Source organism: Diplodia corticola, assembly GCF_001883845.1.
Source record: "Diplodia corticola strain CBS 112549 chromosome Unknown scaffold4, whole genome shotgun sequence".
Classification (NCBI taxonomy): domain Eukaryota; kingdom Fungi; phylum Ascomycota; class Dothideomycetes; order Botryosphaeriales; family Botryosphaeriaceae; genus Diplodia; species Diplodia corticola.
The window spans coordinates 12,487-39,015 of record NW_017971483.1 but is presented as its reverse complement, the minus strand read 5'-3'; the positions used below and the strand labels follow the sequence as shown (position 1 = coordinate 39,015).

Below are 26,529 nucleotides of genomic sequence, written 5' to 3'. Positions count from 1 at the left end.
ACAAGGTGCGCGGTAGTCTGGCTGGATTCGGATTCGGACTTCAGGACACGGCTTTGCTCGTCAGAGCCACAAAAAAGCGTGACAGGATAAAGGGATCGGGGTTCTTTTGGTGGCTGGCGAGCGCGTGCACTACGGTCTACGCGCCACGCGTGTGTGTATCATCATCGACTTCTACACCTCACTCATAGCGAGTTTCTTGCATCTGCGATGGAGTTCTTTTGGTAGTAGTAAATGGGAAGCGGCGGGGGAATGGGCAATGGGCGTTTATCATGGCAGCATGGAATCCAGTTTTTCGGAATCTTCCATCACTTTTGGCTTTTCGATTCCTCTATCTATTCGATAGCCCCACGGTCGTCTTTTTGTCATCTCCCTTCCCACTTTCAACGAGATGACTACCTTTTGTCTTGTTGGTCAGTTCGGCTCTTCGTCTTCTCTCCTTTCAGGCTGGAACTATACCCTGGGTTGGTCGTTGTTCATCCTTTTTTTTTTCTCTTTTTACTCTCTTGCATTTGTACTGTTTATACATTCTTGAGGCAACAGAACTTAGCCCCCTTGCCCCTTCCCGCTCGCTGTCTGTTGGAGTCTATTCCTATTTCGATTTCGATGTTCATCGTCGGCCTTCCTTTTCCTGCTGATGTTTCGGCACCGCGGTTGCGTGGCCATATAACTTACAGATGGTTGCAAAGGTTGATGTCAATTCGTCGTCCGTATGATTTGCTGTGATTCTTGTCGGTCCCCATCGTTCATAAAGCTGTAGGCCCACAGCGATGTGAGACCAACTCGCAAAGAAATGGCATCCAGCCAAGTCTACGGACGCGTGCCGCCTGCGCCCAGACGAGCAGGTGCGCACCCGGCACTGGCAGCTCTTCAACTACGACATCGTGGTCCAAGATGGGCACGTGACTGATGAATGAGTGAGTGCGGGACTGACAGATGTCGTGGGACAGTCATTCTCTAGCGTCTACAAGTGACCGCCTTCACTGCTTTTCTCAAGCCCAAGATTCGTAAGATGTCATCCATTAAACGAGTGCTGTTTACCAGAGCGACAAAGAGAACGGACGCTTGGGACAAACCACCAAGCAAGACTACTACAATCCATCATCTTACGGGGAGAAGCCTTCAAAAGTTCTGCTTACCCCCTTTCTTCAACGAACGACGCACAGCGCGTGCGCTCCTTCGGCCCACATCCCAACCCACACCCTCCCTCCTCCTCAATCCTCCTCAATCCTCCTTCGTCATCGCCGCCGCCGCCGCCGCCTTCTCCTTCTCCTCCTCCCCCCTCGCCTCCTCCGTCTTCCTCAGCGCCCTGATCAACCCCACGCCCACCTCCGCGCTGACGCCGTCCTCGATCTGCCTCGTCCAGAAGCGGTGGTCGTCGTGGCCCATGAGCAGCAGCAGCGACTTGCGGCGCTCCTTGTCCGCGCCGGCGAGCCCGGCGCCCAGCGAGCAGTCTCCGCGAGACTCGAGCTCGGCGAGGACGCGCTTGCGGCGGGCGTAGCGCTGGGCGCGCTCCTTGCGGATCTGGTCGCTGCCGAAGCGCCGCAGCGCGTACGCGACAGCGTAGCGGAGGACGAGGTAGATGTGCTCGGTGATGAAGATGGTGGTGGGGAGGGCGTGCCAGGAGCTGCGGCCGGGGAGGCCTGGATTGACGCTCAGGGTGGCGTTGGCGTTGGTGTTGCCGTTGCCGAAGAGGTGGACGACGGCCGCCGTGGAGATGGAGCCGAGCCAGGTGAGGAAGCCGAGCGAGTCGATCCAGGGGCCGATGCCGTCGGTGCGGACGGGGGCGGGCCGCTGGTGCTCGATGCAGATCTTGAGGAAGTCGGAGCGCAGCTCGACCCAGTTGTTGAGCAGGAAGCCGATGCTGACGAGCGGCCACACGGGCGAGAAGAGCGCCAGGTACCCGAACTGGATCACCATCTCCGTCAGGTCGTCCTGCACGTTGTACGGCTCCAGCGACGCCTCGTTGCGCGCCCGCCTGAGGAAGTCGGCCTCGTCCGGCTCGTCGCGCACCACCGTGTTGATCGTCGCCGTGTGCGAGTGCTCCGCCCGGTACTCCTTCCACCACCGCGACGCTTTGTGCTTGAGGTACGGCAGCACGAGCTCCTCGCCGAAGTTGGAGATCTGGCCCGTGACTGACAGCGCGATGACCTCGTTTCGCAGCCGGTTGGGGTCGCTGTGGAAGTTGCTGCCAAGGGATAAGGGGGCCGCGTCGCCCAAAAAGCGCCGTAGGAGTAGCTCGAGCTGCGGGACGACGGCATCCCCGAACGGGACGTAGACGAAGGCAGTGAGGAAAATTGGCAGGTACTCGGTGATGAAGTTGAGTACGAAGATCTTTTGAGTGATGGACATTTCGTGCCGATCCTGGGTGCGGTGGTTTTCGTATTCCGTAAGGGCAGTTGCAATTCCTTCAAGAAAAGTATTGATGAATGGCAGGAGGGCAGCAAGAAGGATGGTGGGGAGGTATTCCTGCAAAGAAATCAGTATCCGCTCAAGAATGCTCCCCCAAGATCGGTCTTACCAGCAAGTCCTTGAAAGGGCCTTCGTAGACCTCCGAGATGAGAACCTCTACTGCAAAAACAATGACAACGAAAGCTCCGAGTATAAGAAAAGAGACGAGTATGAAAGGTATCTGCAGTGTCTGCCGGGTAATCTGCTTCCACTTGGGGAAATAGTGTATCACCTCGCCAGTGACATGATCTGTGATTACCTTCTCGGGTAGGAAGGTTGGACGGTTGACCTTCAAGGTTCCGACGCCTCTCACATCCCAGCGAAGGCTCAGATCGACCTGTTGCAACTTCCAGTATTCCAGGAAGACCGTACACCACAGGCTCGTGATCAAGGCATAGAGAAGTGAGTACTGCGGAAGAAACATCCATGCGAGGAATCCGGTGATGGCGGGAAAGAACAGAAAAACCAGGTAAGTCTGCAGGAAGGCAAAGTAGAAGGCAACCTGGGCAGCCCGGAGTCAGTCCAACTCCAGGATCAAGGGATATCTGGGAGCATCAAAATACTTTCGATCCAAAGAGGTCTCTGATCTTGTCAAGGTCTTCGACTCTCAGGAAGATGCTCTTGCTTAGATGAAGCAGGAGCTCTTGGTTCTTTTTCTTGTTGTGCAGAGGGAAGATGGATTCCACGTTCTCCCATTTTCCCGACTGGGGAGTTATGCCGGCGCCGCCGAGCTCTTTTTTCCAGGAAACCAAATGGAACATGGAGAGGATGTCCTCCGCTTCGAATTCACCATCCACTACTGTATCTTTTCCGCCACCAGGGTGTTCGCGAGTGATTCCATATAGCCAATCCTTGACCCTAGAAAGCGTCAGTAGCCAACTGCGAGCGTGTGGAATGACGAGCCTACCTAGACTTGTACACCTCTCTTCCAAGCAGCTCGTGTGAAGCCTTTACGAAAACCAGCAGAGTCCGGTCATAGCCGGCCCGGACTTCAGTGTGCAGTCCCACTGACTCCAAGTCCGCAAGCAGGGTGCAGAACTCCTCGACGGCAGTAGAATGGTCTGTGGAATCAGCTCATGCCCATCTGCCTACGAGAGTGCTCAACAGACCAACATCAGCAAAGTTGTAGTGTACAACATATACATCATGACTGCTGCTATTAGCGCACAAGACATGTACGTAGCTTGAGTGAGGCGACCCACTATGTGACGCCCCGCAATGGAGGGGTCAGAGCTTCTTTCAAGCCCATGTCGGGGACCATGATTGTAGGAGGAAAACGGAACAAACGAGTGGACGGCAAGAGCCGATAAGAGGGAAGTCAAAGAGTGGATAGGTCTGAACAATGCAGAGTTTGCAATAATGACGCTGGTAGGGATACCATTCAGTACTCATATACTCGGGAGACTCGGGCCGAGCGGCAAGCGCACAGACTACCCTTGCGGCCTCTAGTGTTCAGTAAGCCAGAGAGATGCCCATGGCGCTGCTACAAACATGACTGGGATTGGCTGGGTCGCCGGGAAGAGATTGCCAAGAGATGGATCGGCTTCTTAGTTGTGGACAGGCAGCCTGCTGTACGCAAATCTGGACCAAGAACGGGTCTCTATCAGGTGCCCGGTCCTTGCAAGTGTCACAGGAAAATCATTGGGCTAAAGTGCCCCTTCGAACAACATGGTCGTCCTTGATATTGTGAACCCAATTTTAGATGTATGCTGACGCGGCCCGCTCTGGAATGACCATGCTGACCGTACCGAAGTGGAGTGTGGCTTGTCGTGTTCGCGATCAACATGCAGCTAGTATCCTAACGTTGGGCCACGTGTTGCTGACTGGGAGAAGTCAAGTGTCCCAAAAGGGACAACGATGGACACGCATCGAGAGAAGGCGTGGATGCAACACCATGAACCGGTGATCGGAGTGTCGAGCAAGGTTGTTTTGGGCCCCTGGACGATCTTTCCAAGTTCAGATGTACCTGAACATGTTGTTACGCACACTGCGTTTCATGGCTACCGGTTCGCCGTTTTCATACTCAATGCCGGCCTCGCCTCCTTCGCCGGAAATGCCAGCCATTTTTGCTTTGAGTTCATCGTCGAGTTGGGCCTGCGTCTTTGGCTTTGGCTTTGTTTCGGACTTTCCACCTGCCTGTGCCTACCATTCGATCAGAAACCTGTTTTTGAGCTTAGGTAGGCGTCAAAGCCTAGAGACATACATTCACATCTTGGCTTTTGCCTTCAACATCGGGCTTTTGTGCATTCGATGATGAAGAAACCTTCCGAACTGAAGGGTGACTCGGCAGCAAATAGCTTCTGGCGGACAGTCGCGCTACTGGCGACGCGCAAATGCGTGATGCAGTCATGGTGGATGCTGGTGGAAGAGGTGTGACCTGAGTCTGCCATCGGACGAGCGTGAGGATCCATGATGCGCAGAGTGACATCACCCTGAGCAAAAGAGAAAGTGCGCGGGGGTCAAGCTTCGGCCTCAGGCCTGAGCGGCGCCCGCACAGACCCAGTGCTTCACGTGACACTAGCTGCCGCGGCGAGTCGCGGCGAGTCGCGGTTCGGCGCCATCTCAAACTTCTGAGCAAGCTGTCGCGGTGCTTGACCTGACCATCTTCCCCCCCAACACCTCCACCTACCCAGAGCCGCCAACGCGCGCCCGAACGCGCCACCATGCCCGTCGTCAAGGGAGGAGTCTGGACCAATATCGAGGATGAGATCGTCAAGGTCGCCGTCTCCAAGTACGGCCTGAACCAATGGGCGCGCGTTTCCTCCCTGCTCGCCCGCAAAACACCGAAGCAATGCAAGGCCCGCTGGAACGAGTGGCTGGACCCCAGCATCCGAAAGATCGAGTGGTCCAAGGAGGAGGATGAGAAGCTGCTGCACCTCGCCAAGCTGATGCCCACGCAATGGCGCACCATTGCCCCCATCGTCGGTCGGACCGCCACCCAGTGCTTGGAGCGCTACCAGAAGCTTCTTGATGAGGCTGAGGCAAAGGAGGATGACGAACTCGCTCTGGGCGGTCCCGAAGGAGGAGAGACGGCCGCCCCCAGCGCCGACGACGTCAGGAGATTACGGTAAGTCCTACTGCCAGCGCTCTCTCTGCTCGTGGTACTGACACGGCATCCAGCCCTGGCGAGCTCGACCCCGATCCCGAATCCAAACCCGCGCGCCCTGATACCATCGACCTCGATGAGGATGAGAAGGAGATGCTCAGTGAGGCGCGTGCGCGCCTTGCCAACACCCAGGGCAAGAAAGCGAAGCGCAAGGCTCGGGAGCGTCAACTTGAGGAATCGCGTCGCTTGGCCGTATTGCAGAAGCGCCGTGAGCTCAAGAATGCCGGCATCAACATCAAGGTTACCACGGTCAAGAAGGGTCAGATGGACTACAACGCCGACATTCCGTTTGAGAAGGGTCCCGCATCAGGCTTCTATGATACTAGGGAAGAGGAGGAGCGTAATGAGAGGCAAAGGGAGGCTTTCGATCCTAGGAAGCAGCAGCTGGCCAACAAGCGGAAAGCTGACCAGGCAGATGAGGGCGAGGACAGGAAGAAGAGGAAGAACGACAAGAGTGGTGCGGCAGCAATCTCGGCGGCGGCGCAGAAGGCGGCGCAAATGCAGAAGATCAGGGAGGCGGAACAAAGTAGCAAGCGGAGAGGCCTTGTCCTGCCAGCGCCGCAAGTCAGCGAGAACGAGTTGGAGGAGATTGTGAAGATGGGAATGGTGGGCGAAAGAGCCAACCGGCTTGCAGGCAGCAGCGACAATGAGGCCACGCGAGGTTTAATCGGCAACTACGCGAACATTGTTGGAAACACTCCGATCCGCACCCCGAGAGCACCCCAAGAGGAAGACCACATTGCCAACGAGATCCGGAACGCGCGGGCCAGAACCGAGACTCAGTCAGCCCTCTTGGGTGGAGAGAACACTGAAATGTACGAAGAGGGAACGACCGGGTTTGGAGGGGCCGCCCCGAGTAAGCAAACTGTGGCTACACCCAACCCGATGGCCACTCCGTTCCGCCAGGGTGGCGTCGGAGCAACGCCCATGCGCCAAGGACCCGGTGCAACTCCCATGCGTACCCCAAGAGATAATTTCAGTCTGAACCGCGAGAACGGCATGCAGCTAGTGGGACAGACTCCGCGTGATATCAAGCTGCATGAGCGAGCCATGCGGAACGACATCAAGAGCAGATTTGCGGCATTGCCGAAGCCGAAGGAGACTGATTGGGAACTCGAGTTACCCGAAGAGCAGCAGGAGCTTATCAACGCCGAAATGTCCGAGGAGGACGCTGCCATCCGAGACCAGAGGAACAAAGAGATCCGGGAGGCCAGAGAACGGATCGAGTTTGCTAGTCAGACGCAAGCATATCAAAAGGCCCTCCCACGCCCCACGGCTGTAGACGTGAACGCCATGTTGGCGAAGGCATCTGCAGCTACGGATCCGGTTGAGAAAGCAGTGCTGGAGGAGATGACTGTTCTAATTGCGAATGATGCGAAGCGATTCGGCAAGGCAAAGGTCAGTGGCGCGGTGCAGGCCGTCGAGGCCTTTCAAAACGAGGCGCTGCAAAATGCGCGGATGGAAATTGCTCGGGAGCTTTCCTTGGACAGGAAAGACACTGAGGAATTTGAGAGGGCGTGGGAGCAGCTGCACGGGTCTTCTGTCTTGCCTGGGCTTGCAGGCTACGGCGAGGATGAGATCGACGAGCACCAGCTCATGACTGAAGCTTTCGACGTAAGTTCAAGATTTCATGTGACAGCTTGGCTCAGCTCGCTAACAGGCTTTCTAGAACATCCAAGAAAAGATCATGGCCACCGCCCAGCAGGGTAATAAGATCGAGAAAAAGCTTGCGCTCCACCTTGGCGGGTACCAGAAGCGCGCAAAGACGTTGCGACAGAAAATCGTGGATGCAGCGGAGGCTTACGAAAAAACGAAGATTGACCTGGACAGCTTCCGCACGCTGCAGATCTCAGAAGAAGCGGCAATTCCGCGGAGACTGGATGCACTTAGGGAAGAAGTATCGTTTGTCAGTCGCAGGGAGAGAGAGGCACAGGAAGCGTATCGGTCTCTGAAGGGGGAGCTGGACATGCTAGGGGAGGGCGTAAACGGATACCATTAGGTCAGGATACCAAAAGGCGGGCGGTCGCGGACCAGGTCCAATTTCAGAACTTTTGCAGTCGCTGTTTACGTGGGTAGCAGTGTCAAGCGTGGCTTTGCGAGGACAAGCTGAGCTGGATCGCACAGTGAAGTATGTCGATCCGTCGCCCAGGAAGCCGAGCGGCGGCGGCGTTGGCGGCCATGCTACGCCAAGGTCTCAGCACTCTCGCCAAGGTCAGCCATCACAGCGGCGCGAGGGGTAGCCAGGGCAAGCGCCCAGAAATAAGGCGCTCCAGTCCTTCCAGCCGTGCAAACATGCGATGCCATTTTGCGTGGCCTTCTTCTATCTGTCTCTCAACCACCTCGGGCCCGTGCGCGTCTGGAGTAGCGGCTCGGGAGCACATTGACATGAGAGCGGGCGGGTGGTTGCGGCGTGGGCCGCCAGCCGCAGGCCCAAAGACGGGCTACGACGTGAACGGTCAGCCGCCTATCCCAAAAACCGGGGTCCCCGAAGCCAAGGGCTCGGATCGGAATGGGGCAGAGTCCTCGATAAGGGCAAGGCGCGGACGAATAATCGCTCGCAGCACCGCATTGGCGTCTAGATCCAACGCTGATTGAATCAATCGCCAGAGGGCTTACGCCGCCTGCTTTTTCACCTTGTTCTTTTGAAGTCTCTTCTCCTTCTCCCAAGACACTTATCTGAGCTTTGCCGCCTGTCACCGCTTTTGCCCCGTTACTACCATACGCTACGACTGCGCCAGTGGCACACGTGCAGGATACAACTTCCCTGCAACTTAATCGCCGTCGGCGCTGATACGTACATAAACATCACCTGCCGCCGCGCCTATTCTCGTACCTCTTCGTCCTCCCTGGGCCCATGGCATTTGTGACCGAGTTTTTCTCCCTCCTGCTCAAATCGCTTCATTAGTCCGGCCAGCAGACGAATCTTTTATTTCTCAAATCCGCCCTTCTCGGCTCTTTCAAAGCACTATGACATCCACCGGAGTCGACTTCGCGAGCGAGTCGGGGCCGCCGCCACCGCCGCCATTCGACGGTAAGAGGCTGCGCAGCGATCCCGAGAAGCGCGGCTACGACCAAGAAAGCCCTATCGAGTCCGCGTCCATCCGTTCCGGCCAAAAGCCCGACGACCACACGCACCGCAAGCTCAAGCCACGGCACATCCAGTTGATTGGTTGGTGATAGAACTCAGCGTCCCGATGAGTTAACTGATTGCTGACGGCCTCCCCCCCCCCCCCCGATCTCTTATGCAGGCATCGGAGGCACGATTGGGACGGCGCTGTACGTCCAGATTGGAAACGGTCTGCTCAATGGAGGACCGGCGAGTTTGTTCATGGCGTTTACCATCTGGTGAGTTTTTCTCTCCGGATTCCCCTGCTTTTGGTCTCTTTTAGTGACTGGCTTGTCGGCTGGATGACTGCTTACCTCGTGCGCAACAGGTGTTCGTTCATTCTTGCAGTAACACTATGTACGAATTCTCCACCATTACCCTCATTTTCTCCTTTTCATTCTTCACCTCTCTTCATCCTGCGCTACTTATTGCCGTCTTCGCCGAACGTGCATTGCCAAGTTGGAGCTCTGCAGGTTTCTACAGCAGCCCTATGCACTCCTCGTCGGAAGTTGCTATGATAAGAAAAAAACAAAGGAGAGATGAATCAAAAGCCAAGAAGCACGATGAGAATTTCCCCTATGTGGACCCCAAGAAGAAACTGACTGTCGATATGAACGGAACTAGGCATGGCAGAGATGGTCACATATCTTCCCATATCCTCGCCCTTCATCCGCTTCGCCGGGCGCTACGTCGACGAGGCCTTCGGCTTCGCCGCCGGTTGGAATTTCTTCGTCTTTGAGGCCGCACTCGTGCCCTTCGAAATCGTCGCTTGCAACATCATCATCCATTACTGGAGCGACGTGGTGCCGGCCGGCGGTATCATTTCCATCGTCATCGTTCTCTATGGGTTAGTAGTGGGACTTCATTCCATCAAATACCCCTTCATCCATTTGCTTTTGCCCGTCTTCAGTGCCACGGAGGAGGGGACGGCCCGTCGGGTATTGAGTTAGTGCTTACGAGGTTGTCCACTAGTCTGATCAACGTATTGGCCGTCAAGTGGTACGGTGAGACGGAGTTTTGGGCTGCGCTAGGGAAGGTGCTGCTGATCATTGGGCTCATCTTTTACACGTTCATTACCATGCTTGGGGGCAACCCCCTTGGAGACCGGTTCGGGTTCAGGTGAGCAAGCAGTCCACCCCGTTTCTCCGCCAGGACGCGTTCGACCCGCTAACAATCTCTGCTCTTGTGGAGGTACTGGAACAACCCTGGTGCATTCACTGAGCTTTATTACGATGGAACTCTGGGCCGCTTCCTTGGATTCCTGCAGTGCTTGATCCAAGCCGCTTTCACGATTGCTGGGTGAGCAAGAAATGCACCACACGAAAACCCGCTTCTTGCGACGACCGATCAACTGACGAGCCCTCGATTCCAGTCCGGACTACGTGTCCATGGCGGCAGGCGAGGCAGAGAACCCGCGCAAAGCGATGCCGCGGGCGTACAACGCCGTCTTCTACCGGCTGACGGCCTTCTTCGTGCTCGGCTCGCTGTGCGTGGGCATCAACGTGCCATACGACGACGCGGAGTTGACGGCGGCGTTTCGGGACAGCAAGCCCGGGGCGGCCGCGTCGCCGTATGTGGTGGCGATGAACCGGCTGCGGATCCGCGTGCTGCCCGACATCGTCAACGCCATGGTACTGACGGCGGCGTTCAGCGCGGGCAACAGCTACGTGTACTGCGCATCGCGGTCGCTGTACGGGCTCGCACTCGAGGGCAAGGCGCCGCGCGTGTTGACGAAGTGTACGAAGAAGGGTGTGCCGGTGTACTGCGTGCTCGTCGTGCTGCTGATTGCGCTGCTGTCGTTCCTGCAGGTGTCGGAGAATGCGGCGGTTGTGTTGACGTGGTTTGTCAGCCTTGTGACGGCCAGCCAGCTCATCAACTTCTCCGTCATGTGCTACACGTTCCTGCGCTTCAAGCGTGCGCTCGAGGTGCAGGGCATCAGTCGCGACACGCTGCCGTACAAAGGCATCCTGCAGCCGTATGCCGCGTACTATGGCCTCACCGGCTGCTTCGTCATGACCTTTGTCAGCGGCTACACCGTGTTCCTGCCTGGGATGTGGGATGTGCCGTCGTTCTTGTTCTCGTAAGTGGTCGAGCCGGTGTGCTGGCTGATCGGCATTGCTTGCGAAGAGCGCTGACGTGACTGGCGCAGGTATACGATGATCGCCGTGTTCCCCATCCTGTTCGTTTTCTGGAAGCTCTTCAAGAAGACGGAGTTGCGCAAGCCAGAGGACGTGGACTTGCTGCAGGACCTGGCTGAGATCGAGGAGTACCACAGGAACTTCATCGAAACGCCGCCAAAGTAGGTTCCGTTCCGTCCTGTTCTGATTGTTTTCCGTGCTCGTTGTTCACGCTAACGGCTGTTTTCTCCTGCAGGAACGGCCTCGAGAAGGTGCTGAACCTGCTGTTCAGTTAAGGTGTGGCGAGACGAAGCGGGATTTCGTCAGGAGTGCACGGAGGTCTCACCACAGCCCCAGCGCTGGTTGGTTTCAGCATCGTCGGCTCATACTACAAAAAATCAAAGGCGTGAAAAATCAGAGGCGTGTACCAGCCAGGGCTCTTCGGCCAGGCAGGGGCGTGATAAGCATGAAATGTTCATTTGGCGTGCAGAAGTGGTGATTCGTCGCATCCACGGGCTCTAATGCACGTCATTGCGTGTTCCCGCGATACGAGTGGGTTCCCACGGGGGACGGGGTTTTCAGCCAGCCGCGCGGGGCAGAAGAAGCAGAGGTGGCGGCGTGGCGGCAAAAAAAGCAAAACCAAAGTCGGCAGGCCAGCCCTACCTGGGGTCGCCCCGAGCAAAAGGGCCAGATCTAGCGGGCGATCTGCGAGCTGGCTCATCCTGTCCTGGGGTCGTCACTCGTCCTGGGTCGTCCTGGGTCGTCCTGGGTCGTCCTGGGTCAGGCGCACGGCGCGGTAGTACCTGCGCTGCGGTGCACCTCCCCTCTCAGCCCTAGCCAGGGCTTGCGCCTCTCTCACGTCACCGAACACATCCACACGCCACTCCCCACACCCTCCACCCGGACATAATAAAGCACAGACCACGGATTTCAAACCGCCCTCACCTCAGACCCCGTTGTGCCGTCCCTTCGGAGCGCTGCCGGACCCCGTTCCCTCCCGTCCTTCCCCGAGCCGGCCGCTGGAGCCTGGTGGCGGCATGATTGGAGGAACGGGCAGCGATCGCCGGCTGAAAACAAGGCAGCCCGAACGGGCTCTGCGCATCGCGGCGTGCGGCGAGCAGTCTAGCGCAGCCCGGCGCGGTGGCAAGCCAACGGGAGAGGCATCGGCCTGGCCTCTCGCACGCAATTGCGACACAGGCACGGCAGCAGCACATGACCAGAGGCGAGGCGGGCGTGCAGGCGTGCAGGCGTGCAGGCGTGCAGGCGTGCAGGCGGCGCGGCGGGTCTAGCAGTCTCTCGGTGGTCAAAGCCCCAGCCGGCGACGACGTCTCCTCGGCCAGCTGCGAAGGAGCGCATATGCCTCATTCGGCCATGGCAGCTCCTGCCAGTGCTGCCACCGCTCGCGAAGGCGCCGGGGAACCGGGAAGGGTGCAATCCCAAGATGCAAGGCCGCTGCTAACGACGAAAGTAGGACGAGCAGTCCTGTTCACCTTCGAACGTCTTCGGGGCAGCGCAGCGAGGCTTCCGGACGGTACGGATTGCTTCGCGCATGGCCCGCCCGCCGGCGCTTGGTGGAGTCTGGGTAGTCGGGGGTGCTTTCCCGCCCTGCCGGTGCTCCCCGATTGCACGCACGAGGCACGCACCCACGCACCCTCCTCTGCTCGCTCCCCCGCCCAATAACCGCCCTTTGCTGCAGCCCTGCTAACTGGGAGAGCGGCAGACGGGGAAGTCGGGACGACCAAGGGCGGAGGTGCACACACACGCATACGCACCTGCGCACCTGCGCACCTACGCACCTACCCGAGCAGAAAATCGGGAAAGGATGGTGTGAGGGGCCGCGGCCCGCCAGGGCAAGACGAAGCGGCTGTTCCATGCCGCGTAGCTGTCCGCCGTGAGTGAGCGCGAGGCGACGGTCCGCTGCCACTGCACTCTCTCTGCGCCCTGCGACGCTGCCATGATGCTGTACCCGTCCGTCGCACACGCCCTCGCTTCTTGCTTTCTCTCTCTCTCTCTCTCCCTCTCTCTCTCTCTCTCTCTCTCTCTCTTTCTCTCCCCTTTTCACTCGGCTAATCCGGAGCGCGTTCCGCTGAGGTTCTTGAAGATCCCGCTGCACCTCTTCCCGAGCGGATGATGCCCCGAGCCGTGGCCTTCCTTCTTGGGACCCAGCCGACTTCACCTTGCCGTCCGCTCATGCAGCGACCCGATCGGCCCCTTTTTCAAATCTCCGGCCTTGGACGGTGGGACCAGCATCCAAACTGGGGAGGGCGTGTTTGTGCATCGAGATGGTTTGATAAATAAGGCGCCCTGGGCTGGGCTGGGCTGGGCTGGGCTGGGGGCTAATTGAGCATCACCTGCACCGTCGTCGCGAAGGGGGCCAAGGAGACGACGACGACGGACGCCGACACCAATGCCGACGCCCGCCGCGACAAGGATGGGGGAAGAAGGACATTATTACCTCTGGCGTGGTGATCATGCGAGCCACCGCCGCACGAAGGCTAAAACGCCGGCGACTAAGGTAGGTGCTTTCGAAGGCGGGTGCATCCCGGCTATGTGGGAAAAAAAGGTACAAGCGGCAAAGTCTGCTCTGGCCCTCTCTGCACTAAACATGTAACTGCGACTATTTTTTATTTTTTTATGCTGGTGCGCTTTTTGTGCATTTTGCGCAGTGTGTCGTCGTCGCGATAGAGCATGTTGCTGGGGTTGTTGCTTTTTCTTCGCCAATCTGTCCCTGCGGCGAGATGATCTTGATATTTCTGTTTGTTTCCCTTTTCTTCCAATATTTCGTGCTTCTTTGTCTTGGTGAAATCCCAAGCATGCGATGGGTAGCCTCACGACTATCCGTGCTGAGGTCGCTACTTGAATCCTTCGGCATGGTTAAATCCGTTGCTGTTCCGCACAGTAGCCCGAAGCGGCAAGTCTTCACGTGCGAAGCAAATCGTTTGTTTGTATCCTGGCTATCTCACTCGCGCCAAGCTGGGGAGAAGAGGCATTGTTACTCTGAACGTAATGCGAACGTTCAGAGGGACGAAGATGCTGATTCGCGGTCGAAGAGAAGGAGCGTTGAGCATGGCCGATGTTCGTGCAATGGCTTATGACATGAAAACAGTTGGGCAGGCGTGGAGAGTGGCATGCGACTGCCGGCAAGATAGCCATAGCCTCGCGCTCCGGACCAAGTCGACAAAACAACAGCCCATAACACGTTCTTCAGCAGCCCCAGCATCATTTATACGATACCGAGCACTGTCTTTGAACACGGCGATAACGCAGAAACAACATTGATATCGCAATCGACTTGTAGCAAGGCGTCTGACCATCTCTACAGCATTGTGCGACTCAAACACCCAGTTCACTTGAGATGCGGATTAAGAGCTCAGGCATCCAACTTAGCAGAACTCCATGGCCGTCAACTTTCACTCAAAGGATTGTGCAGTCCCGTTTGGTGGTAGACAGAATCACTTGTTTGGAAACTAGGAACCCATCAGTTGTTCACATAACGCCCGTGTTAAGGTAAACTCCCTCACTTTGTCACCAAGAAACCGCACCTCACCTTGGCCATGGAGTCTATAAATTCATGTCCCTCCAGACCTTCTTACCGTTATCATCCACCATCCCTCTACAACTCTAATTTCGCCCATAGCTGGCGCGGCGCACTACTACCGTACTCACCAAGATGCCTTCTCGTACATCATCCGGTCAGTCTTTGATTTCCCATCTCTCGCTCACAGAAGCTATCTACATACCAGGTTCAGGTCATGGCTCTGACGACCCTGCGGAGGGTGAGGAGGGCTGCGACTTCTACGCACACAACCGTCCGCCGACACCCTGCACGCCCGAGCTGTTCCCTACGCCGCCGCGTGAAAGGATGGAGCGTCTGGCCCGCGAGCAGCAGGCCGCTGCCGACGCCGCCAGCGCTGAGGAACTCCGCCGACGCCTTCGCATCGAGAAGCAGAAACGCGGCGATACTGATGACGACGACAACGCCCATCTTCACACGGCCAGCGCGCGCAACGTGACCCAGCAGAAGCAGCAGAAGCAGAGCGAAGGAGAATCCTCGCAAGACTCCTCATACGACATCGTCCCCGACGACGAGGTCGAAGCCGCGCGCCGCGAGGAACAAGAGGCGCAGGACGCCGCGTACGACGACGCGTACCGCAGGCGCGTGACGGACCAGTCCATCAGAGGCTTCGGCGTGCACGCGGTGCAGGAGGGAATCAAGGGCCTGAAGACGTGTGCGGAGCCGCTGGCCAAGCGCATTGAGGGAAGCAGGTGGCTGAAGAAGCCGGTGGGCACTCCCGAGGAGCTCAAGTGTCCGTGCTGGGGCTATCCTGGTGTTGGATGGAGGTTCTGCCTGATTCATCAAGGTGAATATGAGGCTGAGTTCGCTGCTGCTGCTGCTGCTTCCGCTGCCGCTGCTGCTGCCGAGAGGTGTGGTGGTGGTGAGGGTGATGAGGGCGTTGTTTGGGATGAGGATGAAGTTGATGATGACGAGGATGAAGTTGATGACGACGAGGATGAAGTTGATGACGACGAGGATGGAGGCGTCCTTGTCTGAGTCGACGACGTGCTGACCACGAAGCTTGACTACGCTCGATGCAAAAACTTGGCCGATCCTGGCGTTTTTCGGGCGCCTACAACTTCTACGGAGCTTACTATGGGTTCGTCCTGAGCGGCACAATGGTGTGGCTCAATTACACTAATTGTTCCAGAACAACGAAAACGGCAACGAAACCTTTTTTCCGACACCAGTTGCTTTATTCGAGATGATACGCATGGACCATTTTGATTCATTGAGGCTCTTAACAGAGAGGCAGCTGTTCAGGATACTTTTCCACACGGATTCATTGCTTTGGCTTTTTATAAAAAACTTTCATTCATAGTGGCAACTGCTTTCTAGAGAATGATGTCCCACTCCGTCACTTTCATTTCCATCTTCTCTTGAGTGACCTAAACAAGTATTCATCAAGCTTGACCCAATACTGGCTAGACTGCAGATACCCGTGCTTTCTCACCTGCGACCCCGGACTCGTGGCCATTTCTTATCTGCCAGGAGCGCTGTGACCACCGTTCTGCGATGGCGGTCCAGATTCCGGCAACCGGACGGCTGACAACTAAACGGATCTTGGCGGGCCCGTCACGCAATGTTCTTTCTCTTTCCTTGGTTGCACTGCTCTGTGCGTTGAGCAGGTGTGAGGTTCTCTGTCTTCTGCCTCATCCACTGCCGCGATAGACGGCTTCGGCCGGATCAGCGGCAATGCGTTGTGCTTTCTGAGAAGCCAACAAGAAAAAATAAGTGGGCTTTGTTTCAAGATCTCTGACTACGTAGTGATGTTCCCATGACCAACACAACACGCAAACGCGACACCGCCGTTGAGTAAGTAAGTCCGTCACTGACGATCAGTCGCGGTTTGACTTCAATGCCACGTAGTCGACCGCCCGCCCGCCCGCCACGCTGTCACCCTTCGGGATTTCGCAACAAGCGAAGTCCGCAAAACGTGAAGCAGAGAGAAAATTGTTACAATAAGAGAAGCGCACGCTGCGCCTCACTGAGAAGCTCCAACTACCCATCCAAACCCACAACCGAGCTTTCCAACACCACCTGCTTTCCTCTGCTTCTTCCACTTGTTATACCCAGCGCGAGCACTTGCCGGCGAGTTCCGCAGCGCGCATTATCGCACAACTACTTTCTCTCTCAACCAACATCCTGCCTCTCCTCTCGACCCTCTATACCAAACAAGCGAGCTGCGCACTTCTACAACACCTCACCGTCGCCGGAAATCGTCACTACCGCCAGCGACTTCCGCAACCAAAACACCACACACACAACCACTTCCTCTCTCTCACACACAAAAACAAAAAACCAACCAACCAACCAACCAACCAACCAACCAACACCCCCCCAATGCACCACCTCACCCCCTTCCTCCCCTCCGCCTCCTCCTTCCTCCCCTCCTCCCCCGCCTCCTTCCTCTCCTCCCGCCTCACCTCGTTCCGCCCGCACCACCACCGCCGCGCCGCCGCCCGCACCACTAGCAAGCGCGGCGCCGCCGGCCACCCTTCCACCCCGACCTCGACCTCAACCCGCCTCCTCGACCCCGCCGTCGCGCACCCCGTCGCCACGAGCGAAGACTACGAGAACCTGCGCACGAGGCTGTCCCTCGAGAAGAGCGACGGCAGCGAGAAGCGGCAGCAGCAGTATGGTCGTGGCGGCGCTGCTGCTGCCGAATGGCTGTCTGGCGAGGAGGTCGTCATGGGCGTCGAGGATGCGGTTGCGGCTAGGCGGCCGGGCAGCAGCAGCGGCCGCGCGGCGCAGAGGGACATGTGGGGGTTGGCGAGGGGGGCGTGGAGGTTCGCGAGGGGTGGTGGTGATGCAGGGCACGCGGCTGTGGCGGCGGCGGCGCAGAAGAGCGTGGAGGATGTCAGTGGTAGGGCGGGTACTGGTGGTGCGGGTGGTGATGAGTGGGAGGTTGTGGAGGTGGGGGATGTGCAGGGGATGGAGATGGGGATGGGGATGGAGATGGGTCCGGCGGGGGGTGTGGGGAAAGCTGGTGGGAGGGAGAGGGTGAGGGCGGTTTGGGTTTGATTATTGTTCATGGGGGCGCGAGGTTTCCGGTGGAGCTGGTTTCCCTGCTGTTTTCTTGTTTGGGTTTGATTTGGCGCCGGCGGGTTTCCCGGTGGGACTGGTTTCCCTGTTTCTTGTTTGAGTATGATTGGGGCGAGTATCTGGTGGAGCTGGTTTCCCTGTTTCTTCTTTTCTTTTTCTTCTTCTCCTTCTTCTTACGATATCCTCTTTTCTCTTTGTCACGAATTGCATGCATGAATGAATGTGTGTATGGTTTTATGGCTTCGATTCAAAGCCTTTTTTTCAGTATTTTTTTAGGAGTTTCTATAGGTCCAATTCTAGGCCCTTTGGTTTTGGGTTCTGTTTTTGTTGGTTTTCTACGTTTTCTCAAACTGCGCATGCATCGGACTCAAATGACAAGGAAATGGCTTGCACAAACACACCCACGAAGGGACAATCTAGAGGCCGTCGTGCCATTGCGGGAAGCCGCGGCTAGGGTCACCGAAGGTCGTGTCCTTCGGGTCACACGTCGCCGTCATCGAACGCGGGAGGACGAGCGTGATGGTGAGGACCATGGCACGACGCTGCTCATCACAGACTGCGTAGACATAGGGCTCGTTCTCGCCTTCACGGTAGACGAGCTCCGGATGGTCGATCATCCCCCCACAGTTGAAGCAGGACAGGCGAATCTTGAATGAAGGCGGGGCCGGATTCGCCGCCTGCGTCTCGAACCACAGCAAGATGCAGCCATAGTGCATAACACAGCCGCATGGAAGTTGGATCGGGGTTGCCTTGTAGCTGTGGCAAGGCTGAACAGGCAGATCCTTCGTACAGAAGCTGCACTTGGACCCAATCGGGGTGGCACCAAGAGGCTCCTCAGGGAACTCGAGAATGATCGAGCTTTGGGGAGTGTCCAAGGCGCTCGGCATATCGCCTGGATTGCCGGGATTGCGTCCGTGAGATGACATCTCGATGATCTGATGATGGTCAAGGCATAACGAGACTTGAAGAATATATACGTCGAATTTTTCGATGTTGTTGGGTCACAGAGCCACTGTTCTCTGCAGTTGAGGCCATTGTTTCTTAACGTCTCGAAGAACAATGAATGCATCCGAGGCATACATCAACACTGTCAGGCGCCACAAAGACATTGTTCTGCCCTCGCATATAGGCATATATATATGCATGCCTCCAATACCAGATTTCGGAGAAATCGAAGCACGGTGTATATGGCCTCCCCCATCACTTCCAGGGACTTCGGCTGCAGTACCGCAGCCATACCAATGGCTAGGCGTGCGATAACTCATACACGTCTCTCGAGTATTCCAGAAACCGACCGTGTCGACAGCTTTGTCGTCGTTGGTGAGAATCAGGATGCGGCACCGGCACATATAAACGCCCCTGAGTCAATCCACTCTGAAGAAGCCGCCGAAGCTGCCGCGAGGCAAGCTCTTGATGATGAATATGCACGTGTCGTTGCCATCGCTGCAGCACGAGCATCCAACAAATCTACCGGCTCAGTGCTGAAGCAAGCTGTTAGCAGCACAGCCAAATGTATTGCCAAGCAGCTGTGCCCCCGTAGGGTCCCAACTCCTGAAGAAGCTCAGTGTCCTTGCTTCACAAATCCACGCGATGGTTTCTATGCTTGTAGAATCCAAGAGCATGTTGCTGCTAGCCTCAAGAAACAGCGCGAAGTGGACAAGTGACCTGTTGATTGCTCATTTCATCATCTCGCCGTAGAACAGCTAAACACTTACTTGGATTTGCTATGTGCCTTTCCGCGTATTCAATATATGTTTTTCGTTTCTATATGCTTTAGCTTCGTTTACTATGATTTACGCCTACGTGTTTTATATTTTAGACGCTTGAACGCTTTGAATCAAAATGTGCCAATCAAAGCATGCCGTTCTCCAAATTCCCAACGCCTTTCAAATGGCTGCACCTGAGCGGAGTGTTCGTCCAAAAGTAGTGCCATCCGTACGACTCATTGCGGTCCGCCCTCCTGCCCCTTTCTCCAATCATTCAAGGCGTCCTCAAAGCCTCGAGCCTCGCCTCCGCACCTCTCCCCCACTAAACTCCATGTTCTAGTCCTGATGATGTTCTCCACCATCCGCTCATTCCTAACTACGTTCGCCAACATCTCCGTCCGCAGCTCTTTCGGGAAATAGCGGGCGCTGTAGGGATCCAGTCGCTCATCAACGATACGTTCGCGGACCTTGGCGTCCTCCACCTCACGAAGAATAGACACGGGGTCGTCGGGATCCGATGATGTGGCCACACTCGCACAGTAGCTCAGAACATCAGAGCGCATCTGCCATGACGGGAACAGCACTCTGTCTTTGAAGTAATCGCAGCTGGTCGCCGGAATTTGACGGCGCGTGCCGGGTGGTAACGTCGAGCGAGTGCTCGTCGAAGAGGGATCGAAGCCGACAGATGCAGGGGTCAGGAGCGAGTTCAGGTTCTGGGTGATGGAATCGTCTATTGTGGCACGAGATAGGCGAAGGAAATCTATTCGCAGGCAACGATGAGTAATGGCCATGAGGTCTCTGAGGGATCTCTACGGAGCGTCTGAAAACGTTGGGGGTAGGGGTAGGTCGGGTTTGATCATACCTCGCAGGGCGGTCTGATTGAAGCAGAACTGTGGCGTCAGCTCAGGACGATCGTACGGCTTTGACATGGTGCTGTCGGCAGCAGGCGGTTGCCGCTCGATCTTCTCCTCCGCTGCGCCGGCGGGGGGCTTCTTCCAGAACAGGCCGGCCGTGGTGGGCGAGCGTGGGTGTAGTGGAGCTTAGGCTGCGGAATTGGTGCTTGAGAAGCGCGCAGACAAGGTGGAGTTGCGGATGAGGAAGCTCAGTCGATGCGTCGCATGGATGGACGGACGGTAGTCCCGCACGAGCCACTAGCGGGCGGGCGGGTGGATTTCGTCATGACGCGCTACGACAGGCAGCGGCGCACGCGCAGACGCGTCGCAGCGCGAGTCGAGGCGGCTGCCTTTCTGCTGCACCACCGCTGCCGCCTGTCGTGCCATGCCGTTCTTCCCCAAGGCCAATGCACCCTCTTCGTCTCTGATCCTTCGTCGCTGCCTGGCCTCCTTGTTGTCGTTCGCCGCATATATAAGGCCGGTTTCTGTCTTGTACTCTTCTAATTCTCCGCAGCTGCTCACGAGAGCCGCTCTGTACACCACCATGGCACCTAAGCAGGCAACCTTGGGGTATGTCAAGCCCACGCAGATGACCCTGGGGTGCGCGATCCCGCCACCCCTGACGTTCTTTCCATTCTCGGACAATTGCTGACTCCGGCGTAGCAAGTTCTTCGGAAAGCCGAACGGAGAAGGCCCGCCTCCAAAGCAGACGAAATTGTCCTTCGCTACCAAAGCAAACGCCGCATCGCGCAAGTCCAAAAAGGAGGAAAAGGAGGGCGATACCGTGAAGAAAGAGGAAGGCAACGTCGATGAAGAGAACGGACGTGTCGCATCGTCGAAAGTTGAGGATGTGGAGATGAAGGACGAGGTCAAGTCGGAGGCGGATGCTGCAGCGAGTGACTCGGACAGTGCCCGTGAGTACACTATTACCCCAATGATTTTGACGTTGCGCATCCCAAACTCTTCAACTCTCCACAACACTGCCGTCATGATGGGAGACCCACGCGATCGCGTCGCGGCGCTGCTCCCATTCGCCAACCATCAGGCCTTCAACTATGCACAGCGTGCACTTGGCCATAGCGACGGCGTTGATATTTCCGTCATCATCGCCAACATGCGCGTCTCACTTGGAGTAGCGGGTCGGACATGGTGTTTCGGTTTCGGGTCACTGACATTCGCAGATTCGAAGAAACGAGCGCGCGAGGAAAGCGACGAGGAAGACGATGAACCTGTTCCTAACAAGCGTAACGCAAAGAAGCCGCGCCAATCGCGAAAGTCGGATTCCCCCCCAGAAGCATCATCCAAGCCGCAGAAGGTCACAAAGGCCACAACGAAGGTGAAGCGCGAAGAGGCCGACAATGGAGAGCCATCTTCTCCAAAAAAGCCCAAGTCCAAGTCCACGAAGCGGGCCGCCTCACCACCGAAGGCTACAACAAAGGATGCGGAACATGATGCGTCGCCTACTGAGTCTGTAGCCGCAGAGTCCGAGAAGGAAGATGAAGAAGTTGTATCTTCCGAGGAAGAAAAGCCTGCTGCTAAGAAGAAGGCCGCCAAGGCCAGGGAAAAAGTCCAGTCCACACTGAAGGACAATGGCGAAGAGCTATATCCAGACTGGAAGGCGGGAGAGCCGGTGCCATACGCCGCACTTTGTGCCGCTTTCTCCAAGATTGAGATGACCACCAAGCGTCTGGAAATCTCAGCGTACTGTTCCAAGTTTTTCCGTCAGGTGCTCCGCCTGACGCCCGAGGACCTGCTTCCGACTGTGATGCTCATGGTCAACAAGCTGGCGGCCGATTACGCTGGCATTGAGCTTGGCATTGGAGAGTCGCTGATCATGAAGGCCATCGGAGAGACCACTGGTAGAAGTCTGGCTGTCATCAAGGCAGATCAGACTGAGATCGGTGATCTAGGTCTGGTCGCAGCCAAGAGCAGGTCTAATCAGCCGACCATGTTCAAGCCGAAGCCTTTGACCGTACGCGGTGTCCACAAAGGTCTGATAGAAATCGCGACAGTAGAAGGCCAAGGATCGCAGGGGCGCAAGGTTGCTGCCATCAAGAAGATTCTTTCCGCGTCTGACGCACACCTGACAGGAAAGGGCAGCAAAGGTGTTGACATCCTCAAGGACAAGGGTGGTCCTAGCGAGGCCAAGTTTATCGTCAGAATGCTCGAGGGCAAACTGCGGTTGGGTTTGGCTGACAAGTCCGTTCTGGTGTCCTTGGCGCACGCTATGGTTGCCTACGAACTGGACCCCAGCGGGAAGAATGTTCCCAACACCGAGCAGCTAGCCAAGGGCGAAAAGACTGTGAAGTCGGTGTACAGGTCAGTAGTGCGTTGCTCCTGTGCATGCCTCGTTCTAACAGTAATCCAGCGAACTTCCGAGTTACGAGGTTATCATTCCAGCGATGCTCAAACACGGCCTTTCCAACCTGAGAGAGCACTGCAAGCTTCAACCAGGTGTGCCTCTCAAGCCTATGCTGGCCAAGCCGACCAAATCGATCACCGAAGTCCTGGACAGGTTCGAAGGCAAGCACTTCACGTGCGAGTACAAGTATGATGGCGAACGCGCTCAAATCCACTTTGTTTCGCACGACGCAGCCCAAGAGTATGCAACGGAAGCACCTACCGCTGGGAAAACGGATCAAGGAGTCTCGAACATTTTCTCGCGCAACTCGGAGGACCTTTCCAAAAAATATCCGGACATCCTTGCAAAGCTGCCATCATGGGTTAAGGACGGAACAAAGAGCTTCGTCCTCGACTGCGAGACTGTCGCATGGGATGTCGATGAGAAGAAGGTGCTGCCGTTTCAGACGCTGATGACTCGGAAGAGGAAGGACGTTAAAATCGAAGACGTCAAAGTCAAGGTCTGTGTCTACGCATTCGACCTCCTCTATCTGAACGGAGAAGCGCTCGTCAACAAACCGTTCCGTGAGCGTCGCGATCTCCTTCACAAGTCATTTGCTCCTGTCGAGGGTGAATTTGCATTCGCCCAATTTGGCGATACCAGTGAGCTCGATGAGATCCAGGATCTCCTCGAGAAGTCTGTCAAAGCCTCCTGCGAAGGACTCATGGTCAAGATGCTCGACGGACAGGAGAGTAGCTACGAGCCCTCGAAGCGTTCGCAGAACTGGCTCAAGGTCAAGAAGGACTATCTCTCCGGTGTGGGTGACAGTCTTGATCTGGTCGTGCTCGGAGCCTACTACGGCAAGGGCAAGCGCACTTCAGTCTACGGAGCGTTCTTGCTTGCGTGCTACAACTCATCCAATGACACATACGAAACCGTTTGCAACATCGGCACCGGCTTCTCGGAAGAAGTTCTGGCCAGCCTCCACGCAGAGCTTTCGGCAACTGTAATCGACCGCCCCAAGCCGTTTTACTCCCATTCGCAAGGGAACAAGGACCAGCCGGACGTGTGGTTCGAGCCGAAGTCTGTTTGGGAGGTGAAGACGGCCGACCTTACCCTCAGCCCCCGGTATATGGCCGCAATGGACGTGCTGGGTGTGGGCAAGGGCATCAGTCTGCGGTTCCCACGGTTCATCCACCAACGCGACGACAAGAAGCCTGACCAGGCGACCAGTGCGAGGCAGATTGCGGATATGTACAGGAAGCAGGAGGCAGTCACGAAGAACAAGGGACCGAGCGTTGATGACGACTTTGAGTACTAAGAGTAAGGAAGGGGCTGTGTCTTTCTTGTTTGACTGCTGCTCTTCTCGAATATTTTCGGTTTGAGGATTGTCTCGCTCTTTGCGCGTGTTCTCCGATGCAGCACAAGATCGAGGGCAAGAGCGAAGGCGAGACATTGCATGATTCAACAAGGCTTCGCTTGGAGTTTCCAGAAAAGCAGGTATAGTAGCGCCATGGGAGACATCTGATGATAGGCTCAATATCTCGTAAATAATGCGGGATAGTGTGCGGATCATCCGGAACTCGGGTAGGCACATGCTTCCTAAAGTTACCGGTCTGCTAAACAGGCAAATAGAAAAACAATCATCTGTGTCACATTGAGTCACAACATACGTAATTCTTACGATTCGACCAGCGAATTGATCTGCAGCAGCTGCAGGGCATTATCACGCTTACCCGAATTGGTACGGACGAGCGTGAAGAAAGAGGAAGAAGAAGAATGCCATTGGCGGAAGTGATAGAGGGACAAAGAAAAAGGAGCGCACGGCCGTTCCATGTGGCTTCGGACATGGAGCCTGGACAAGGTTCAATGGCCTGCCTGCTCCGCTGCTGCTGCTGCTGCCAGAAAGCAAGATATTATATCTGTCCTTGGAAACTGTTTCGCTCGCAGCAATCTCTTTCTCTCTTTCTCTCTCACACAACACAGAGCAACTGAAATTACATCGCATCACATACATACACTTCCTCCAGAAAAAAAAAACCTGCTCCACCAAAGACCCGTTTACCACCACGACCACCAACCAACCAACCAACATGGACCTCACCCGCCCCGCCTGCGCCCGCTACCTCACCGCCTCGTCGCAGCCGGCCAACAAGGCGCTCCGCACGTCGGGCGAGACGGACGCCGTCTGGACGCACTCGCTGCCCTACTCGGCCTATCCGACCTTTCCGCGTCTCGCGACATCTTTTTCTTCTTCTTCTTCTTTTTCTTCTTCTTCCGCCGCCGCCACCGTCGACGACAATGACGACGCGGGCGACGTGGCATGTAGTTGCGACGTCGTCGTCGTCGGCGCGGGCATCGCGGGCGCGTCGGCGGCGTACGAGCTCGTGTGCCGCGGCTACGACGTCGTGCTGCTCGAGGCGCGCGACGTCGTCGCGGGCGAGACGGGCAGGTCGGCCGGGTGCTGCGTGGCGTCTGGTGGCGGGGTGTTGCTGCCGCTGCCGCCGTCGCCGCTGTCAAATGACGGCGGTGCGCGGGAACGAGGGGACGGAGGAGCGGCGGCGGCGGCGGCGGCGGCGGCGGAGGGCGGGAAGTGGGCGGTGAGGAGGGTGGGGGATGTCGCGGGCGCGTTGGGGATCGAGTGTGAGTATAGGAGGTGTATGGCTTATGGGGTGGTGTCGGGGGAAGGGAAGGGGGGTGTGGAGGGGGTGCGGGAGGCGAGGGCGGTGGGGTTGGAGGTGGCGTGGGATGAAGGGTTGGTGGTGAAGGGGTGGGATGGGCATGGTATCGAGCAGCGCGGCGCGGCGGTGCTTGCTGGCCAGGCGGCCTTCCATCCGACGAAGTACGTGGTTGGCTTGTTCGAGTGGCTGAGGAGGCAGTCGAACTTTCGGTGTTACACGGGCACGCGGGTGACGGCGGTCGAGGAGCAGGATGAGGGAGAGGAAGGCGTCGAGGAGGTCGGCGGCATCAGGAACAGGAGCGTGAGGGTTTCGACTCGGGACGGCCCGGCGATCAAGTGTGCGTATGCCGTCGAGGCGACTGGTGTGCCGCTGCGGGAGCTGAGCATAGTCGGGCAGATGGCGTGCAAGCGGACGTACTGCATCGCTATCCGGGTGCCAAAGGGCCTGCTGGAAGACTGCCTCCTGTACGACTCGACGGATGCGTACAAGTACGTGCGGCTTACGCCTTGCGACGAGATGGAGGACTACGCCGTCGTCGGTGGCTGCGACCACAAGGTGGGCCAGGAGGAGACGGAGGGCCGCTTCGAAGAGCTGGAGCAGTGGTTCCGCCAGCGCTTCAGCCGGGCGGGCGCCGTCGACTACTGCTGGAGCGGGCAGGTCTGGGAGCCCGTCGGCCAGGTGGGCTTCATGGGCAAGAAGCCGCACCGGAAGCGCACCTTCATCGTCAGCGGCGGCGACATCAGCAATGGCCTGACGCAAGGCGTGCTCGCCGGCCGCCTCATCGCCGACGAGATTGACGGGAAGGCCAACCCCTGGGCGGCGCTGTACGATCCCTCCCGCGTCGCCGACGTCGTCAAGGCGCTGCCGGATCAGTACAAGCGCTTCCTGCGGTCGGACGTGGACGACATGGAGGAACTCGGCTGCGGCGAGGGCGGCGTGCTCAACACCAAAAGTGAGAGGTCGAAGCCCGTCGCCGTGTACAAGGACGACAAGGGCCAAGTGCACCGCTTTAGCGCGCTATGCCCCCTCTCGAAGGGCGTCGTGTGCTGGAACCGCACCGAGAAGAGCTGGGATTGCCCAGTGCACGGCAGCCGGTTCAGCAAGGAGGGCGTCTGCATCAACGGTCCAGCTAACATGGACTTGAATCCGGAGGATGGGTCGGGTGGAGGGCTGGAGAAGGAGACTACGACGGCATGATTCCCGGTGAGACTGGGGATGATGCGCTGACGTCTGCCGATGGATCGGTCTCTTTTGCAGTCAAGTCTTTGTCGACTGAATATTGCTCCCTGCCACCTTTTACTTTTAGCGAACTCATGTTCTCTTGGCACGTTCCTGCATGTTCTGTTGTACTAGGGCGAAGTAGCTGAGAAGTGTTGCCCATGAGATGATGAATCCTTACTTTCTTTAAGCAGTGGAGGTCGACCGTCTGTCAGTGTATTTGGTTCGATTTCATGTTTAGCCCTCTACATGCGTTCCTGGCACCTTCCGGCTTGTGTTGGTATGCAGCATTGCAGATCGAATGGCGCCATC

The 26,529-nt window shown here is 57.0% G+C and overlaps 10 protein-coding genes across 10 annotated transcripts; 6 read left to right on the top strand and 4 right to left on the bottom strand.

Annotated features, from left to right (window-relative positions):
* Positions 1 to 1,221: 1,221 nt before the first annotated feature.
* On the bottom strand, positions 1,222 to 3,709 carry BKCO1_400015 (plasma membrane channel protein; the record flags this gene model as incomplete). The annotated part of the gene is made up of 6 exons (XM_020275571.1): positions 1,222 to 2,466; positions 2,519 to 2,950; positions 3,012 to 3,306; positions 3,356 to 3,509; positions 3,558 to 3,598; positions 3,651 to 3,709. 6 exons carry the CDS (start codon positions 3,707 to 3,709, stop codon positions 1,222 to 1,224), a joined length of 2,226 nt encoding a protein of 741 aa, XP_020134332.1.
* A 695-nt stretch (positions 3,710 to 4,404) lies between these two features.
* On the bottom strand, positions 4,405 to 4,798 carry BKCO1_400014 (uncharacterized protein; the record flags this gene model as incomplete). Its single annotated transcript, XM_020275560.1, has 2 exons — positions 4,405 to 4,590; positions 4,652 to 4,798. The coding sequence occupies 2 exons, from the start codon at positions 4,796 to 4,798 to the stop codon at positions 4,405 to 4,407; spliced, it is 333 nt and encodes a 110-aa protein (XP_020134333.1).
* Positions 4,799 to 5,111: 313 nt separating this feature from the next.
* BKCO1_400013 (pre-mrna-splicing factor cef1) lies at positions 5,112 to 7,553 on the top strand (the record flags this gene model as incomplete). The annotated part of the gene is made up of 3 exons (XM_020275549.1): positions 5,112 to 5,515; positions 5,569 to 7,168; positions 7,224 to 7,553. 3 exons carry the CDS (start codon positions 5,112 to 5,114, stop codon positions 7,551 to 7,553), a joined length of 2,334 nt encoding a protein of 777 aa, XP_020134338.1.
* A 968-nt stretch (positions 7,554 to 8,521) lies between these two features.
* Positions 8,522 to 11,073, top strand: BKCO1_400012 (general amino acid permease; the record flags this gene model as incomplete). Its single annotated transcript, XM_020275538.1, has 9 exons — positions 8,522 to 8,723; positions 8,803 to 8,899; positions 8,989 to 9,017; positions 9,285 to 9,507; positions 9,633 to 9,779; positions 9,852 to 9,959; positions 10,033 to 10,740; positions 10,810 to 10,959; positions 11,034 to 11,073. The coding sequence occupies 9 exons, from the start codon at positions 8,522 to 8,524 to the stop codon at positions 11,071 to 11,073; spliced, it is 1,704 nt and encodes a 567-aa protein (XP_020134339.1).
* A 3,374-nt stretch (positions 11,074 to 14,447) lies between these two features.
* Positions 14,448 to 15,329, top strand: BKCO1_400011 (uncharacterized protein; the record flags this gene model as incomplete). The annotated part of the gene is made up of 1 exon (XM_020275527.1): positions 14,448 to 15,329. The coding sequence occupies one exon, from the start codon at positions 14,448 to 14,450 to the stop codon at positions 15,327 to 15,329; it is 882 nt and encodes a 293-aa protein (XP_020134336.1).
* Positions 15,330 to 16,676: 1,347 nt separating this feature from the next.
* On the top strand, positions 16,677 to 17,357 carry BKCO1_400010 (uncharacterized protein; the record flags this gene model as incomplete). The annotated part of the gene is made up of 1 exon (XM_020275516.1): positions 16,677 to 17,357. The coding sequence occupies one exon, from the start codon at positions 16,677 to 16,679 to the stop codon at positions 17,355 to 17,357; it is 681 nt and encodes a 226-aa protein (XP_020134337.1).
* A 437-nt stretch (positions 17,358 to 17,794) lies between these two features.
* BKCO1_40009 (ring finger protein) lies at positions 17,795 to 18,304 on the bottom strand (the record flags this gene model as incomplete). Its single annotated transcript, XM_020275757.1, has 1 exon — positions 17,795 to 18,304. The coding sequence occupies one exon, from the start codon at positions 18,302 to 18,304 to the stop codon at positions 17,795 to 17,797; it is 510 nt and encodes a 169-aa protein (XP_020134274.1).
* A 1,016-nt stretch (positions 18,305 to 19,320) lies between these two features.
* On the bottom strand, positions 19,321 to 20,013 carry BKCO1_40008 (caffeine-induced death protein cid2; the record flags this gene model as incomplete). The annotated part of the gene is made up of 2 exons (XM_020275746.1): positions 19,321 to 19,844; positions 19,947 to 20,013. 2 exons carry the CDS (start codon positions 20,011 to 20,013, stop codon positions 19,321 to 19,323), a joined length of 591 nt encoding a protein of 196 aa, XP_020134275.1.
* Positions 20,014 to 20,521: 508 nt separating this feature from the next.
* On the top strand, positions 20,522 to 23,639 carry BKCO1_40007 (dna ligase; the record flags this gene model as incomplete). Its single annotated transcript, XM_020275735.1, has 3 exons — positions 20,522 to 20,577; positions 20,641 to 22,296; positions 22,346 to 23,639. The coding sequence occupies 3 exons, from the start codon at positions 20,522 to 20,524 to the stop codon at positions 23,637 to 23,639; spliced, it is 3,006 nt and encodes a 1,001-aa protein (XP_020134281.1).
* A 772-nt stretch (positions 23,640 to 24,411) lies between these two features.
* BKCO1_40006 (fad dependent oxidoreductase) lies at positions 24,412 to 26,196 on the top strand (the record flags this gene model as incomplete). Its single annotated transcript, XM_020275724.1, has 1 exon — positions 24,412 to 26,196. One exon carries the CDS (start codon positions 24,412 to 24,414, stop codon positions 26,194 to 26,196), a length of 1,785 nt encoding a protein of 594 aa, XP_020134282.1.
* Between the last annotated feature and the right edge of the window lie 333 nt (positions 26,197 to 26,529).